Source organism: Mobula hypostoma, chromosome 26 (genome assembly GCF_963921235.1).
Source record: "Mobula hypostoma chromosome 26, sMobHyp1.1, whole genome shotgun sequence".
In the NCBI taxonomy this organism is placed as follows: domain Eukaryota; kingdom Metazoa; phylum Chordata; class Chondrichthyes; order Myliobatiformes; family Myliobatidae; genus Mobula; species Mobula hypostoma.
Window position 1 is genome coordinate 32325553 of NC_086122.1, and position 15220 is coordinate 32340772.

General features: G+C 43.9%; 1 protein-coding gene across 1 annotated transcript in view; it reads left to right on the forward strand.

The window, feature by feature from the left end:
- mfsd2ab (MFSD2 lysolipid transporter A, lysophospholipid b) overlaps nucleotides 1-15220 on the forward strand; it is a 79200-nt gene that overhangs the window by 56601 nt on the left and 7379 nt on the right. Inside the window, exons 9-10 of the mRNA XM_063033914.1 lie at nucleotides 2446-2529; nucleotides 11140-11223. Of these exons, the coding sequence (XP_062889984.1) occupies nucleotides 2446-2529; nucleotides 11140-11223 (168 nt within the window). The remainder of the gene's footprint in view (nucleotides 1-2445; nucleotides 2530-11139; nucleotides 11224-15220) is intronic.

A 15220-nucleotide genomic window follows, 5' to 3' on the forward strand; every position in this document is an offset into this window, starting at 1 on the left:
GAATCAATAAAGAAAATCAAAATCTTAAGGAATTGGACTTCAGGTCATAAATTTTCAGTGGCAGCTGGACGTTACATTATGAAACAGTATTCAGATGTGTAATAAACAGAATCTAGGCCTTTTTAAGTGAAGGCCACGTTTGAGCTTGACAGCTGAGCTCTGTGCTCAGCAAGTGCAGGGGTTGTAAACCATATTACCTCTAATTTTTTTTTACAGTTGTATGGGCCAACCATTGCTCTGAGCTGGAAATTTTTACATGACCTGAAAATCACACGGCACAGCAAATGTTTTTTATATGTAACATGCACATCCAACAAACACAAAACGCAACTCACAACACAAGCAAACAATGTCAGGCAGTCAGAACAACTGACAGTCACAATGGCAAAAGTAAAATGTTTTGACTAGACGGCGTTGGCTTCTAGCAGGCCAGCGGTTTACTAACGATAAGCAGTGTTGCAACTTGAAACACTAGCAATGTAAATACATTGAAGCTCTAAATTGTTTGAAAATAAAGGTTATGGTATGTTTATTATTTAGAAAATTTATGGATAATATTCTTTAACACAGAATTAATTACAGGATATTTCACAATTAGATTAACATTGATTTCAAAATTTTAAATGCATCATTTCAAAATGATATAAAAGAAAATTCCAGCTGCGTTGTAACAAAGGCTATGTGCACGGGAGCATTTCAGTTGCTGTGTGGCCATGCACCCACACAACTTAGAGGGAACAGTGGTTGTAAATATCCCGGTCAGATGTGAGAAGTGGAATGGAGTCAGATGTGGGACTTATTCCTGGCTGGGGGCAGGGAGAAGCAAAGACTGTAGATCAGAATTCCTTACTGCTTAGCTCATCCAGGGCTCCATGTCACACAAGGAGTCTGGTAGGTTTGAGGCAAGTAAGAGAGAGGGAGAGGAAAAAACTGGTCTGAAGATGCGCTGTGATAACACAACAGTCAAACAGCCTATCACTTACTGTATATCAAACCTTACAGACATGTGGATACACAATTTTAGCAATTTGATTCACTATTTCTTAGCAATGCAGCACTGAATAGACCCCTCCAGCCCTTTGAGACACACCACCCCAGCATCCCCTAACCCAGCGGTCCGCAACCTCCAGGCCATGGACTGATACCGGGCCGCGAAGCATGCAGGGGTGCAGCGGTAGCCGGAGTGCACCTAGTACATCTTTAAGAAAAAGGCCGAAATAAACAGGCTAATTAATTAGGTGCCACCCGGCACGTAAATGTTGGCCCAGATCAGAGGCGATTGCCGATTTCACTTGCTCTACGCGGTGTTCTCTTTCTAGGGTGCTGGAGCTTTTAGCTGTTCCATTGTTTGGTCAATTTAAACGCCAGCCCAGACAGGCTGAGAAGACAGGGCTGTCAGGATCGAGGTGACATTTTGAATCTACACAAACTTCTAATAACGTATAGGCGCTGCCGTGCTTTCTTTGTAATGACAGTTACATGCTGGTCCCAGGACAGATCCTCTGACACCTTTCAGAGAGAGAAACGTCGATACTTAATGCCGAAGAATTTAAAGTTATTGACCCTCTCCACCTCTGTTCCTCTAATGAAGACTGGCTTCTGGGCGGCACCTAATTAATTAGCTTGTTTATTTCGGCTTTTTTCTTAAAGATGTGCTGGGTGCACTCCGGCTACCGCTGCACCCCTGCATGCTTCGCGGCCTGGTATCGGTCCATGGCCCGGAGGTTGGGGACCACTGCCCTAACCTAATCAGGGGACAATTTTACAATAACCAATTAGCCAACCCCTTTACGTCTTTGGACTGTGGGAGGAAACCAGAGGCCCCTGAGAAAATCCATGCTTTTCGTGGGGTGGATGTACCAAGACTGCTTGCATAGGACACAGGAATTGAATTCCAAACTCCAGAATGTTCTAAGCTGTCATAGTGTTGTGCCAACGGCTACACTATCATGGCACCCATTAGGAGAGATGTCCAGTTTGGACTATTGTGATAATTGGTTCCAGAACCTCAATGATCAGAAGATGCAGATGGATTAGTGGCAATAAGTTTGACACACCATTTGTTCTGATTTTGTAGAATATTCCGGAAACTGTAAGTACCCATCTTCAGTAGCACGAACTGTTATATATAGACGAATTATGACCATTCTTGGCTGTTCAGTTTTAACTGATCTGTAATCACAATAACTCTTCATTGAAATGAGGAGGTAGATCCTCTCAAAAACTGTACGAGAAGCAAGGATATCTAGGTTTTGCCTGGCAAATGATGGTGTGGTGTTTCGTTGCGGAAGGGAAAGTGAGAGGAAAATGGGAGATTTTAAATTACAGTTTCTGCCAATGTCTGATCCTCCTCAAAGGAATATACTGCTTAAGAGTCTTGTTTTAAGGTTCTATATCATAATTTGTAGCAAGCTATTGTTTTACCAGAAAATGTTCTTCTTTTAGTTGCTGGAAGGAAATTATGCGCTGTACTGTTCCTACACACTGGGATTCCCAAATGACTTCCAAAATATTCTGCTGGTTATCATGGTAAGAGTTACAGCCTACAGTTATGTGCAGGAAGGAAATGAATGATGTAATGTAAGCAGTTAACTACTATAATACACTAATCCCAGATGCAAATTTTTTAATGGAAACTATGTCAGAGGTACAGTCACGTCACAATTTTTTTTGAGTTGTATCCAACAGCGAGCTTCTTTCCTCCAGGGAATTTCAATCACCTTAGCATAATATAGATGGTGACTATCCCGCAGTACTTGTGGTCAGTGAAAATCACAAGGTAGCTAAATTATATCTTAGCTGGAACCAAAATGAAAAGAACAAATAACTTCCCAGTGGCCACACATTTTAAATCCGATTCCCATTCTGACATGTCGGTCCGTGGCCTCCTCTTGTGCCACGATGAGGACACCCTCCGTGCAGGGGAGCCACACCTTGTGTTCGTCTGGGTAGCCTCTAACCTGATGGCATGAAGATTGATTTCTCCTTCCACTGTGCATGCAGGTTCCCCTCCAAGCTCTCATGCCATCCCCAGCTGGAAATGCATCTCCATTACTCCTCCATTGCAGCGTCAAAATCGCAACCCCGTGGCACGGCAACCATCTTGGCTCAGCAATGCTTCAGGAAAGCGGCTCACCAGCACCACCTGTAGGAAAGATTCAGATTCGAATGTACAGTGGATTCCGGTTAACTGGGACACGTTGGGACCAGTACATTTTGGCCCAATTAAGCAGCTGCTCCAATTAGCTGAGGTTTCATGGAAATAGTTAAAAAGGTATAAAAAAGACAATCTGAATAGCAAATTATGTATTTAATGAAAAAACGAACTAATTAGAACACCACCAATACTACTGCTGTATTAGTTCCTAATAGTTATCGACAGAGGAATTCATCCGTATTGCATTCTTTTGACTGTAAATGAACAAAATCAGTGCAGACACCTAGTGTAGATAATAGACTGCCTTTGTAAAGTGCTGTCAATGATCGCGTCCTCCAAATCTTCATTTTCATTGTAACATTCAAAATGATTATCAAAACCTTCAAATTCTTCGTAGTTCCTAACTTGTTGAAGTAGTGAAATCATTTCATTTCCACTCCCGGCCACTTCTGGCATCTCCAAGCTGGAACGCTCAAAACCAGCGTGAGCAAAACTGAATTGTCTTTCTGCTTATTTCTCACCAACTATCGTGACAAAAAAAATTGCTGCTTTTTGAACACAAACTCATGCAACTGACTTTGCTGTAAAAATGGTGTTGCGTCTAATGGCCCTGCAAGTGCACACGACTGATGCTAGTTAGAAACTGTTCATCAACAGTCTGCTGCCCCAATTAATTGGTATAATATCCCAAATAAACGAAAAGCTGTTCCTTAAGAATCATCCCAAATAAGTGGCTGCCCCTGATTAACTGATGGCCCAATTAACCAGAGTCCACTGTGCACTGAAAGATGTAGTGAAATGGTTGTTTGGGCGAACAACCGGAACACACGACGATGTGCTGGGGGCCACACAACAGAGCATGCCGATAATGGTCAGCAGAGCAACAACAGAAAAACAAAACAAGTCAACAACTACAAAACAACCCCTTTCCCATCCCTCCCACCCACCCACCCACCAAATAAAGGAAGAGAAACAGATTTATTCTGATTTTTGCCCATCAAGTAAGTAAAAATAATAAAATGTTTTTCAGAGAGTGGTTTGCACTGGAGGGAATCGCCTGTTAGAGTTATTGTTTAAAGTGGAAACCGTCCCTCAGATGTGGCAAGCAACATTGTTTGGGAAGGCTTTAACAATCTGTGCATTTGTTCTCTGAAGGGTCCCTTGGTATACTGTGCTTCCATCAGTTTTTTGTTGTGTGAGGTGGTGAATCTCCTGTAGGAAGAATGCCTCCTTCCAAACCCTGCACGAAAACTCATCGAAGCATTAGGACAGGGTGTAGGGAGCACACGGCCAGTGTTGACTCATTTGGAGCCAGGCCCTGCAACTCAGAGGAAGCAGGGTGTGAGATCAGAAAAGTTCAAAATGGTAATCAGAGCATTGAGTATAGGAGTTGGGATGTAATGTTGAAATTGTATAAGGCATTGGTAAGGCCAAATTTGAAGTATTGTGTACAGTTCTGGTCACTGAATTATAGGAAAGATGTCAATAAAATTGAGAGGAGATTTACTAGAATGTTGCCTGGGTTTTATCTCCTAAGTTACAGAGAAAGGTTGAGCAAGTTGGATCTTTATTCTTTGGAGCGTAGAAGGTTGAGGGGGGATTTGATAGCGGTATCTAAAATTATGAGGGGAATAGATAGAGTTGACACGGATAGGCTTTTTCCATTGAGAGTGGGGGAGATTCAAACAAGAGGGCATGAGTTGAGAGTTAAAGAGCAAAAGTTTAGGGGTAACATAAGGGAGTGGTAGCTGTGTGGAACGAGCTTCCAGCAGAAGTGGTTGAGGCAGATTCAATGTTGTCATTTAAAGTTAAATTGGATAGATATATGGAGAGGAAAGGAATGGAGGGTTATGGGCTGAGTGCAGGTCGGTGGGACTAGGTGAGAGTAAGAGTTCGGCACGGACTAGAAGGGCCGAGATGGCCTGTTTCCGTGCTGTAATGGTTATATGGTTATATGGTAGGAGGGCCAAGAAAGGCTGCAGGAGGTGCTCCATTCAGGGAACCTGGCCCCTGCTTTTGGAGCCCCTTCCTGTGAACATGAATTACTCCAGGGTTGATGCACAGAATTGAAAGGAGAAAAATATCCTCAACACAAGAGGTGCTTTATCCAGTTTTTTTTTGTTAAAAGCAGCTGCCAGCTACTGCATCACCGTTACTTGCATAGCAGAGAAAAATGCATAGACACCAAGCATTGCTTCATTAGTCTTTTAACCCACAGGGCTAAGCAAATGTCTATAATTACTAAACGTGTTTGAGTACTATAAGATCATACTGAGCAACTTTGCATTGGCAAAACCCATTCCTTTTGGTCAAAACTAGAAGCATCTGTACCTAGCAGATAGTAGGGAGCATGTGGGTGTTCTTGAGCTGAACAGTGATGTCTTTGTTCAGCTGTTTCTCAGGCAGCGTGATATAGAGATGCATATGTATTTTGTTATACAAACCCCACTGAGCGAGAGACACTTTCTTCAGTAAACATAAAGGTTTCAAAAGTGTCTGATGAAATTCCAAATTGAATAAAAGGTCCCTGGAGTTCATTCAAATTCAGAGCAAGGGACACTGAGTTGGGGGGAGTCGCTTGCTCTCGGAGCGCATGAATATTTGTGCCTGTGCTCTTTGGGGGAAGTATTGGAGACCTTCCCTTTTCAGCCTTCCTCCAGTATTCTAATCTTCATTATCACTTCTCAGAAGCAGAGGTTTTATAATGGGTCAGTTCACACGCAACGCATTTTGGAAAGGGAAGCTATTTCTCAAAGGGCCTTTTACAGATAAGTGTGCATTTGCTTAAACCCACAACGTAATTGTCAGACCAGGATTGCTGCGGGTTGTGGGAGGATTGGGAGACTGGTGGGGAGGAGGCTGTGCCCCCCTTTTGAATACAGCGGGTTTGTCCCTTTTTAAAACGCATTTCACTGAAACCAAGGATTGTGATTCTGGCCGTGATTGTACTAAGACATGATGCAAAGACATTGGTCATGGGAAAGAGGAGGAAATTGTAGTGAACTGATTGAGGTTTTGCTGTTCAAATGATCACCAGGCTGAAGAGAAAATTAGGTTTTTATTTTAAACAGAGCCATATTTATTCAATCAATTCAAGATTCATTAATCTTCAAAGAATGTATGAATTACTCAGCCTTGACGTTTGCTTGCTCACAGGTAGTCACAAAGCAAGGAACCTGAAAGAACCCAATTAAAGAAAAAATTACTCAATGCTCAAGAGAAAGAAAAAAATGTATATAAATCATGCAAAAAATTGAAGCAGGCAACAACATTCCGAACCAAAATTGAGTCCTCCGGTCCGAACCCCAGAGTAGGCCCAAAACTTTGCTTATCAGTTCTTCATATTAGCAGGCACAGAATATTAAAACTACTGAGACCTCTACATTTTTAGATAGGTTTATAGCAAGTTATTATGGGCACAATCTTTCCTAACGGTGCTAAGGACAGTTTAAATAATCCAGTTATGGTTACTCTGTCAAATACACAAACAGCTTGACTGGAGGTTGTGTTGGCAGCATGTGACGAGTTCAGATGATATAGAATGTCAAGTATTCCCACTAAATATAATCATAGCCCTGAATGGAGTGTGTTATTTTCAAAAGCCAGAATTGACATATTACATTTATACATCCTGACATTTTGTTTTCTCCAATGATAATTTGGTCAAAAATAGAAATAAAAGAGCCCTTTATCTATTCGGAGAAAGCCATTTCACTTTTGAGCTGAGTGTGAGAATAGTGCTCTTGCACATCAGAATCAGAGTCACTTTACTGCCAGCATGTGAAGCATAAGACCAGCAGACACAGGAGCAGAATTAGGCCATCTGGGCCCATCAAGTCCACTCCACCATTTAGTCATGGCTGATCCGTTTTTACCTTCCTCAGCCCCACTCCCCCGGTCTTCTCCCTGTAACCTTGGATGCCGTGTCCAATCTCTGCCTTAAATACATCCAGTGACCTGGCCTCCACAGCTGCCTGTGATAATAAATTCTACAAATTCACCACTCTCTGGCTGAAGAAATTTCTCCACATCTCTGTTTTAAGTGGTCGCCCTTCTATCCTGAGGCTGTGCCCTCTTGTCCTTGATCCTCCCATCATGGGAAACATCTTTTCCATATCTACTCTGTCTTGGCCTTTCAACATTTGAAAGGTTTCCTCATCCTTCTAAATTCCAGCGAGTATAGACCCAGAGCCATCAAATGTTCCTCGAATGATAACCCTTTCATTCCTGGAATCATCCTTGTGAACCGCCTCTGGACCCTCTCCAATGCCAGATTATCTCATCTTAGATGAGGAGCCCAGAACTGTTCACAATACTCAAGGAGAGGCCTCACCAGTGCCTTATAAATCTCAGCATCACATCCCTTCTGTTGTATTCTAGACCTCTTGAAATAAATGCTAACATTACATTTGCCTTCCCCACCACCGATTCAACTTGCAAGTTAACCTTTAGGGTGTTCTGCACAAGGATTCCCAAGTCCCTTTACATCTCAGACACAAAATACTCTGCAAATGCTGTGGTCAAAGCAACACTCACAACACGCTGGAGGAACTCAGCAGGCTGGGCAGCATCCGTCCTGATGAAGGGTTCTGGCCCGAAACGTTGACTGATGGTTTCCACGGATGCTGCCCAACCTGCTGAGTTCCTCCAGCATGTTGTGGGCCTTTACATCTCAGATTTTTTGATTTCTCCCCACTTAGAAAATAGTCTGCATATTTATTTCTAATACCAAAGTGCATGACCATGCATTTTCCAATATTGTATTTCATTTGCCATTTTCTTGCCCATTCTCCTAATCTGTCTAAGTCCTTCTGCAGCCTATCTGTTTCCTCAACACTACCTGCCCTTCCACCAATCTTTGAATCATATGCAAACTTGGCAACAAAGCCATCTATTCTATCATCTTAAATCATTGATAGACAGTATAAAAAGAAGAAATGGTCCCAACACCAACTCCTGTGGAACACCACTAGTCACTGACAGCCAACCAGAAAAGGATCCTTTTATTCCCATTCGCCAATGCTCTAACCATGCCAGTAACTTTCCTGTAATACCATTGGCTCTTAACTTGGTAAGCAGCCTCATGTGTGGCACCTTGTCAAAGGCCTTCTGAAAGTCCAAATATACAACATCCACTGCATCCGCTTTATCCATCCTATGTGTAATCTCAAAGAATTCCAACAGGTTTGTCAGGCTAGATTTTCCTTTAAGGAAGCCATGCTGACTTTGTCCCATCTTGGCCTGTGTCACGAAGTACTCTATCACCTCATCCTTAAAAATTGACTCCAACATCTTCCCAACCACTGAGGTCAGGCTAACTAGTCTATAATTTCCTTTCTGCTGACTTCTTCCTTTCTTAAAGAGTGAAGTGACATTTACAATTTTCCAGTCCTCTGGCACCATGCCCGAGTCCAGTGATTTTTGAAAGATCGTTACTAATGCCTCCAAGGTCTCTACCACTATCTGTTCCAAACCCCTGGAGTGCAGTTCATCTGGTCCGGGTGACTTATGTACCCTTACGCTTTTCAGCTTTTTGAGCATCTTCTCCCTTGTAATAGTAACTGCACTCACTTCTTTTTCCTCACACCCTTCAACATCTGGCACACTGCTAGTGTCTTCCACAGTGAAGTCTGATGCAAAATACTCATTTAGTTCATCCGCCATCTCCTTGTCCCCCATTATTATTTCTCCGCCTCATTTGCTAGCAGTCCTATGTCCATTCTCATCTCTCTTTTATTTTTTACATACTTGAAAAAGCTTTTACTATCCACTTCGATATTGTTTGCTAGCCTGCTTTCATATTTCATCTTTTCCCTTCTAATGATTCTTTTAGTTGCTCGCTGTAGGTTTTTAAAAGCTTCCCAATCCCTCTAATTTTTGGTTTGTTGTATGCCGTCTCTTTGACTTTTACATTAGCTTTGAGTATTTCTTCATTTTTGGAATACATACATCCTGCACCTTCCTCAATTTTCCCAGAAACTCATGCCATTGCTGCTCTGCTGTCATCCCTGCCAACATTTCCTTCCAATTTACTCTGGCCAACTCCTCTCTCATACCACTGTAATTTCCTTTACTTCACTGAAATACTGCTAAGTTAGACTTCACTTTCTCCCTATCAAATTTCATGTTGAACTCATTCATATTGTAATCACTGTCTCCTAAGGGTTCTTTTACCTCAAGCTCCATAATCACCTTTGGTTCATTACGTAACACCCAATTCAGTACAGCTGATCCCCTGGTAGGCTCAACGACAAACTGTTCTAAAAAGCCATCTCGTAGGCATTCAGCAAACTCCATTACCAACCTGATTTTCGCAACTGAACTGCATGTTGAAATCTCCCATGATTATCGTAACATTGCCCTTTTGACACACGTTTTCTATTTCCCGTTGTAATCTATGGTCCACATCCCAGCTGCTGTTGGGGGACCTGTATTTAACTGCCATCAGGGTCCTTTTACCCTTGCAGTTTCTTAACTCAACCCAAAAGGATTCAACACCTTCCGATCCTATGTCACACCTTTGTACTGATTTAATGCCATTCTTTACCAGCAGAGGCAGGCCACCCCCTCTGCCTACCTTCCCATCCCTCCGATACAACGTGTAACCTTGGACATTCGGATCCCAACTACAACCATCCTTCAGCCGTGATTTAGTGATGGCTGCACCATCATGCCTGACAATCTATAATTGTGCAACAAGATCAACCACCTTATTCCGTATACTCCATGCATTGAGATATAACACTTTGAGTACTGTATTTGTTACCTTTTTTGATTCGGCATCCCTAATGCACTGATACTCACCCTTCCGGCTGCAATTTTGTCCTATCATCGGCCTGCCCGTCCTGACAGTCTGACTGCATGCTATCTGTCTATCTTGAGTCCCTTCACTCCAGTTCCCACTCCCCTGCCAAGTTAGTTTAAACCCTCCCCAATAGCTCTAACAAACCTGCCCACGAGAATATTGGTTCCCCTGGGGTTCAGGTGCAACCCGTCACTTTTGAACAGGTCATACCTCCCCCAGCAGTGATCCAACAACCTGAAGCCCTGCTCCCTGGCGCGCGGCACAGGCAGCAATCCAGAAATTACTACCCGGAAGGTCCTACTTCTCGGCTTTCTGCCTAGTTCTCTAAACTATCTCTTCAGGACCTCATTGCTTGTCCTTCCTATGTTATTGGTACCAATATATACCAAGACACCCAGCTGCTCTCCCTCCACCTCCAAAATGCTGTGAACACCATCTGAGATGTTCCTGATCCTGGCATCTGGAAGGCAACATACCATTCGGGCATCCCATCCACCGAATCTCCTATCTGTTCCTCTGACTATGGAGTCCCCTATCACTACCACTCCCCTCTTCTCCCTCTTTCCTTCCGCACCACGGACCCATACCAGTAACCTGATCTCCATGGTATTCCCATGAGCGGTCAACCTCCACAATATGATCCAAGACGGTATGCTTATTATTGAGAGGAATGGCCACGGGGGTGCTCTGCGCCAGCTGCCTGTTCACTTTTCCATTTCTCCTGACACTCACCCAACTACTCACCTCCTGCAACTTCGGGGCGACTACTTCCCTGTAACTCTGATCGATGATCTCCTTCCTGTCCCGTACAGGCCGAAGGTCGTTCAGCTGCTGCTCCTGATCCCTAACACGGTCTCCAAGGAGCTGCAGCTGGATGCACCTCACACAGACGTAGTTCCCAGAATCGATTGTGGATCGTTGCCAATCATAAAGCACAAGACAACACCATAACAGGCAACGCAATGACATCCAAGAATTTACAAGACAATAGTGCAGAAAGAACTCTATTCATTTGCCATTTTTGCAAGCACTTTGGCACTTTCTGAAGAATGTGCTCTTCAACTGAATTAGTCATTTAAAGCCTGCTGAGTTATTTTACATTTGACCGGCTAGCAACTTCAGGGTCCATGTATCCAGTCTTGCAATGCAATAAGAAATAACTTCATTCTTTTTTCAGCTCTCTGCGACCTTGACCATCCCTTTTTGGCAATGGTTTTTGACCAGATTTGGCAAGAAGACTGCTGTGTATGTCGGCATGTCAGTAAGTTTAACCACGGTGGTTAATGTGGAATGGGCTGGTGAGAAATGTCAGTATGTTTGCTTCTGCAGGTTCAGAAGAGGGTTATTAATAAAAGCCACAACGGCTGAAATTAGAAAATGGGTAAACAAATTTGGTAAGGGGAGAAATGTTTAGACTACTGGCTAAAAACCTGGGTGACAATTGTCTCTTCCCAAAATAGTTATCCAAAGGAAAATAAAATCCAGACAGGAAAATATAGATAGTCAAGACTGCTGCATCAGACAGCAACAGTATATCAAGTGGGACAAGTTGGCCATCTTCCTGCTCAGCACTGTTGACTATCACCCCCTGCTGGCAGGTGTTTCTATAAACCAGATCAGGCTGGGTGAAAAAGTTCAAAGTAAAATTTTTATCAAGGTACGAATACTAGTTACAGTACTGTGCAAAAGACTTAGCCACACATATATAGCTAAGATGCCTAAGGTTCTTGCACAGTACTATAGCGATTTTGTGTATTACACTGTATTGCTACTGCCACAAAAAAAACAAATTTCATGACATGTGAGTGATGATACACCTGATTCTGATATGGGTGTCTATTGTGGACTGAAAGTGGGAAAGGGACAGGGAGAGGGGAATCATGGTAGGGAGAGGGGAATCATGGTTGGGAAAAGGGGCGGGGGGGGAATCATGGTTGGGAAAAGGGGCAGGGAGAGGGGAATCATAGTTGGGAAAAGGGGCAGGGAGAGGGGAATCATGGTTGGGAAAAGGGGAAGGAGCGGGGATCATGGTTGGGAAAAGGGGAGGGAGCGGGGATCATGGTTGGGAAAAGGGGCAGGGAGGGGGGATCATGGTTGGGAAAAGGGGAGGGAGCGGGGATCATGGTTGGGAAAAGGGGCAGGGAGGGGGGATCATGGTTGGGGAAAGGGGCAGGGAGAGGGGAATCATGGTTGGGAAAAGGGGAGGGAGCGGGAGGCACCAGAGAGACATTCTGTCATGATCAATAAACCAATTATTTGGAAACAAATGATCTTGCCTGGTGTCTCAGGGCTGGGTGTGTCTGCAACCATGCCAATCCCTGCCCCAGGCACTCCTTCTCTGCCACGTGTCCCACACCCTCGCCTTTCCCAACATCCTTTGCTCCTACCAGGTTTACAAATTCGCTCTCCAGTCCACGTTGACAAATACAGTACTGTGCAAATGTGTTAGGCACCCTAGCTGCCTATATGTGCCTAAGACTTTGGCACAGTACTGTGCACCCCTTGAGATTCACTTTCTTTCAGGCACCCACAGAAAAATAAAGAAATACAATAGAATCCATGAAAAGCCAAACATAAACAAACATTCAACGTGCAAAAGAGGACATATTGTGCAGATAATAAAAATGTAAATGAATAATACTGAGAAAATACTGCAGAGTCCACAGGCCATGGAGTCACTTCAGCACTGAGGCAGGGTGAGTGAAGGCATCCACACCAGGCCAGAAGCCTGATGGTTGTTAGGCAGCAACTGACCCTGGGCCTGGTGGTGTGGGACCCAAGGCTTCTGCACCTCCTGCTAAATTAATATAAGACCTTAAGATATAGGAGCAGAATCAGGCCATCAGGCCATTTCATCATGGCTGATCCATTTTCCCTCTCAGCCCCAGTCTCTTTCCCCATATCCCTTTATGCCCTGACTAATCAAAAACCTACCAAGCTTTGCCTTAAATATACCAAATGACCTGGCCTCCACAGCCACCTGTGGCAATGAATTCCACAGATTCACCACTCTCTGGCTAAAGAAATTCCTCCTCATCTCTGAAAGGACGCCCCTCTATTTTGAGACTGTCTCGTAGGTTTCAATGAGGTCACCGCTCATTTTTCTGAATTCCAGTGAGTGCAGGCCCCGAAGCCTAAACAATATTGGCTATTGTTTCTCACTGACCAGACCCGAAAGAGGACCAGCTGAGGATGGCCAGTAATGGTGCCCTTTCACTCCTGTGAGGGAGCAGCCAGTCATATGAGCTCAGACACCCACTATCCGATCAGTTTTGGGCCTTCTCATTTTGCCCAGGATTTCTTCTTCTCATGTGGTGATTATCATCCCGTCCTTTTCCCGGAAAAAAAAAACACCTTTCAAGGTCACACAGTCGTGCCGTCTCCCAGTTACTGCCGTCTTCTGTCCTCAGCCCAACCTAGCCGATGGCACCGTTTCCCTTCATCCCTCATTGAAGGCAATAGAAAGCTGCTTTTCAGACTGTCCCCTCCATCGTTCTCACTCTTGAACCTTTGTCCGAAAGCAGGTTATCTGATAAGTCTGAAACAGAATAGTTTACTGATAAAAGTCTGATCAAATGTTGACAGAGTGCAATTGGCATGTTTGATTACTGAGCTTAACAACAGCACAAGATACCAGCTGTGTTGACAGAGTAGCCACTTGGCAACAGTAATACATCTCTGGCTCTGCATTGCTATTTATGGATTCTATTACATTTCTTTATGAGCTATCAGCACAGATATTTGCGCCACAGTTGGGAGTTCAGTTCCGGCGCCGTCTGTGGGGAGTCTCTGTACGTCCTCCCCGTGGAGTGTGTGAGGCTTCCCCTGGGAGTTCGGTCTCCTCCCACAGCCCAAAGATGTACGGGGTAGGCTAACTGGTCGATGCAGACTGTCCCGTGACTAGGTTAGGGTTCATCGAATTGGTCGGGCGTTGTCGGAGCAGTGCAGCTCGAAAGGCCGGAAGAGCCAACTCCGAACTGTTTCCCTAAAAGAGTAAATAATAAATATCCAACACCTGATCGAAGCAACAACTCGAATCTTTCTTTTCTTCTAAACTTTGAGCTGCTCCGGGAAACAGTGATTATTGCATGTAGCAAATGAGTTACGTGATTCCCCTTTGAAGCCCTATCTAATTTTGTTATTCTCACTCTTGGGTTAAGCACAGTGATGAGACGTCGATGAGAAATTAAATTAGCTCCCTTTTCTAATGTACTTTGAGCAAATCTACAATTGCCCAATCGTGACATTGGTCAAAATATCAATAACAGGGCCATTGGCCCTGGTATTCATCAAGATAAACAGCAATACAGAGCCAAAAACGTATCGTCTTCACAGAGTGGTTGCACTCCGCAGTCAATGATCTGAATTGTGTTCTGTTCCATCAGCAATTCAAGGTTGCCCACATGGCGGTCAGTGTTCTGAAAGCATCGATTTTCCGCATAGCCCTCTTTCAAAATCTTATCAGATCAGTTTGCTGGTTTTGAAGTTGCCTCATTGGCTTGGTAGTGACTTTGCCTTAAAGGTGTATAACCCAGCTGGGACGGTGTCCTGACGGAGGGACTCAGCCGGAAACGTCAACGCTTATTCCCCTCCATGGATGCTGCCTGACCTGCTGAGTTCCTCCAGCATTTCCAGCTGCAGTGTAGCTAAATTTAACTAGAGCTTATAACCCTAGCCTGCACTGCCTGGTATAGTGGTAGGGGCAAATACATTAGAGGCTTTTAAGAGACGTTTGGATAGGCACATGGATGTGAGGAAGATGGAGGGATATGCGCATTGAGTAGGTCAGAGGGATTAGTGTTTGAGTGTTTTTGATTTACTTTTTAGCTGGTTCAGTAGAATGTTGTGGGCCGAATGGCCTGTTTCTGTGCTGTACTCTTCAATGTTATGACCCCAGCCTTAACCCGTCAGTCACTGAGTCAGTGTTTAACTGCCAGGTCAAACTTTTTTTTCAATTTCAAATCCCAGAAATGATCTGAATCAACGTTTTTTCTTATCACTGTGAAAGACGAATTGTTTATATTGTGATTGCACAATTCATTTGGGCTCTAGGATAACAGCCCAAGCTTGGCACGTGATGGTGATAATCAGATCAGTTCAGCTTGATGAATGGTAAAGGACACACAGTCAGCATTGTGGCATTTTTACCATTGCAGAAGTTAAGGAAAAAGTTCACTGCCACCTTAAGGGCGACTAGAGAATGTGCAATTAAATGCTGCCTCAGCCTGTCCAATATGTCCCTTCATGAATATTTTTTA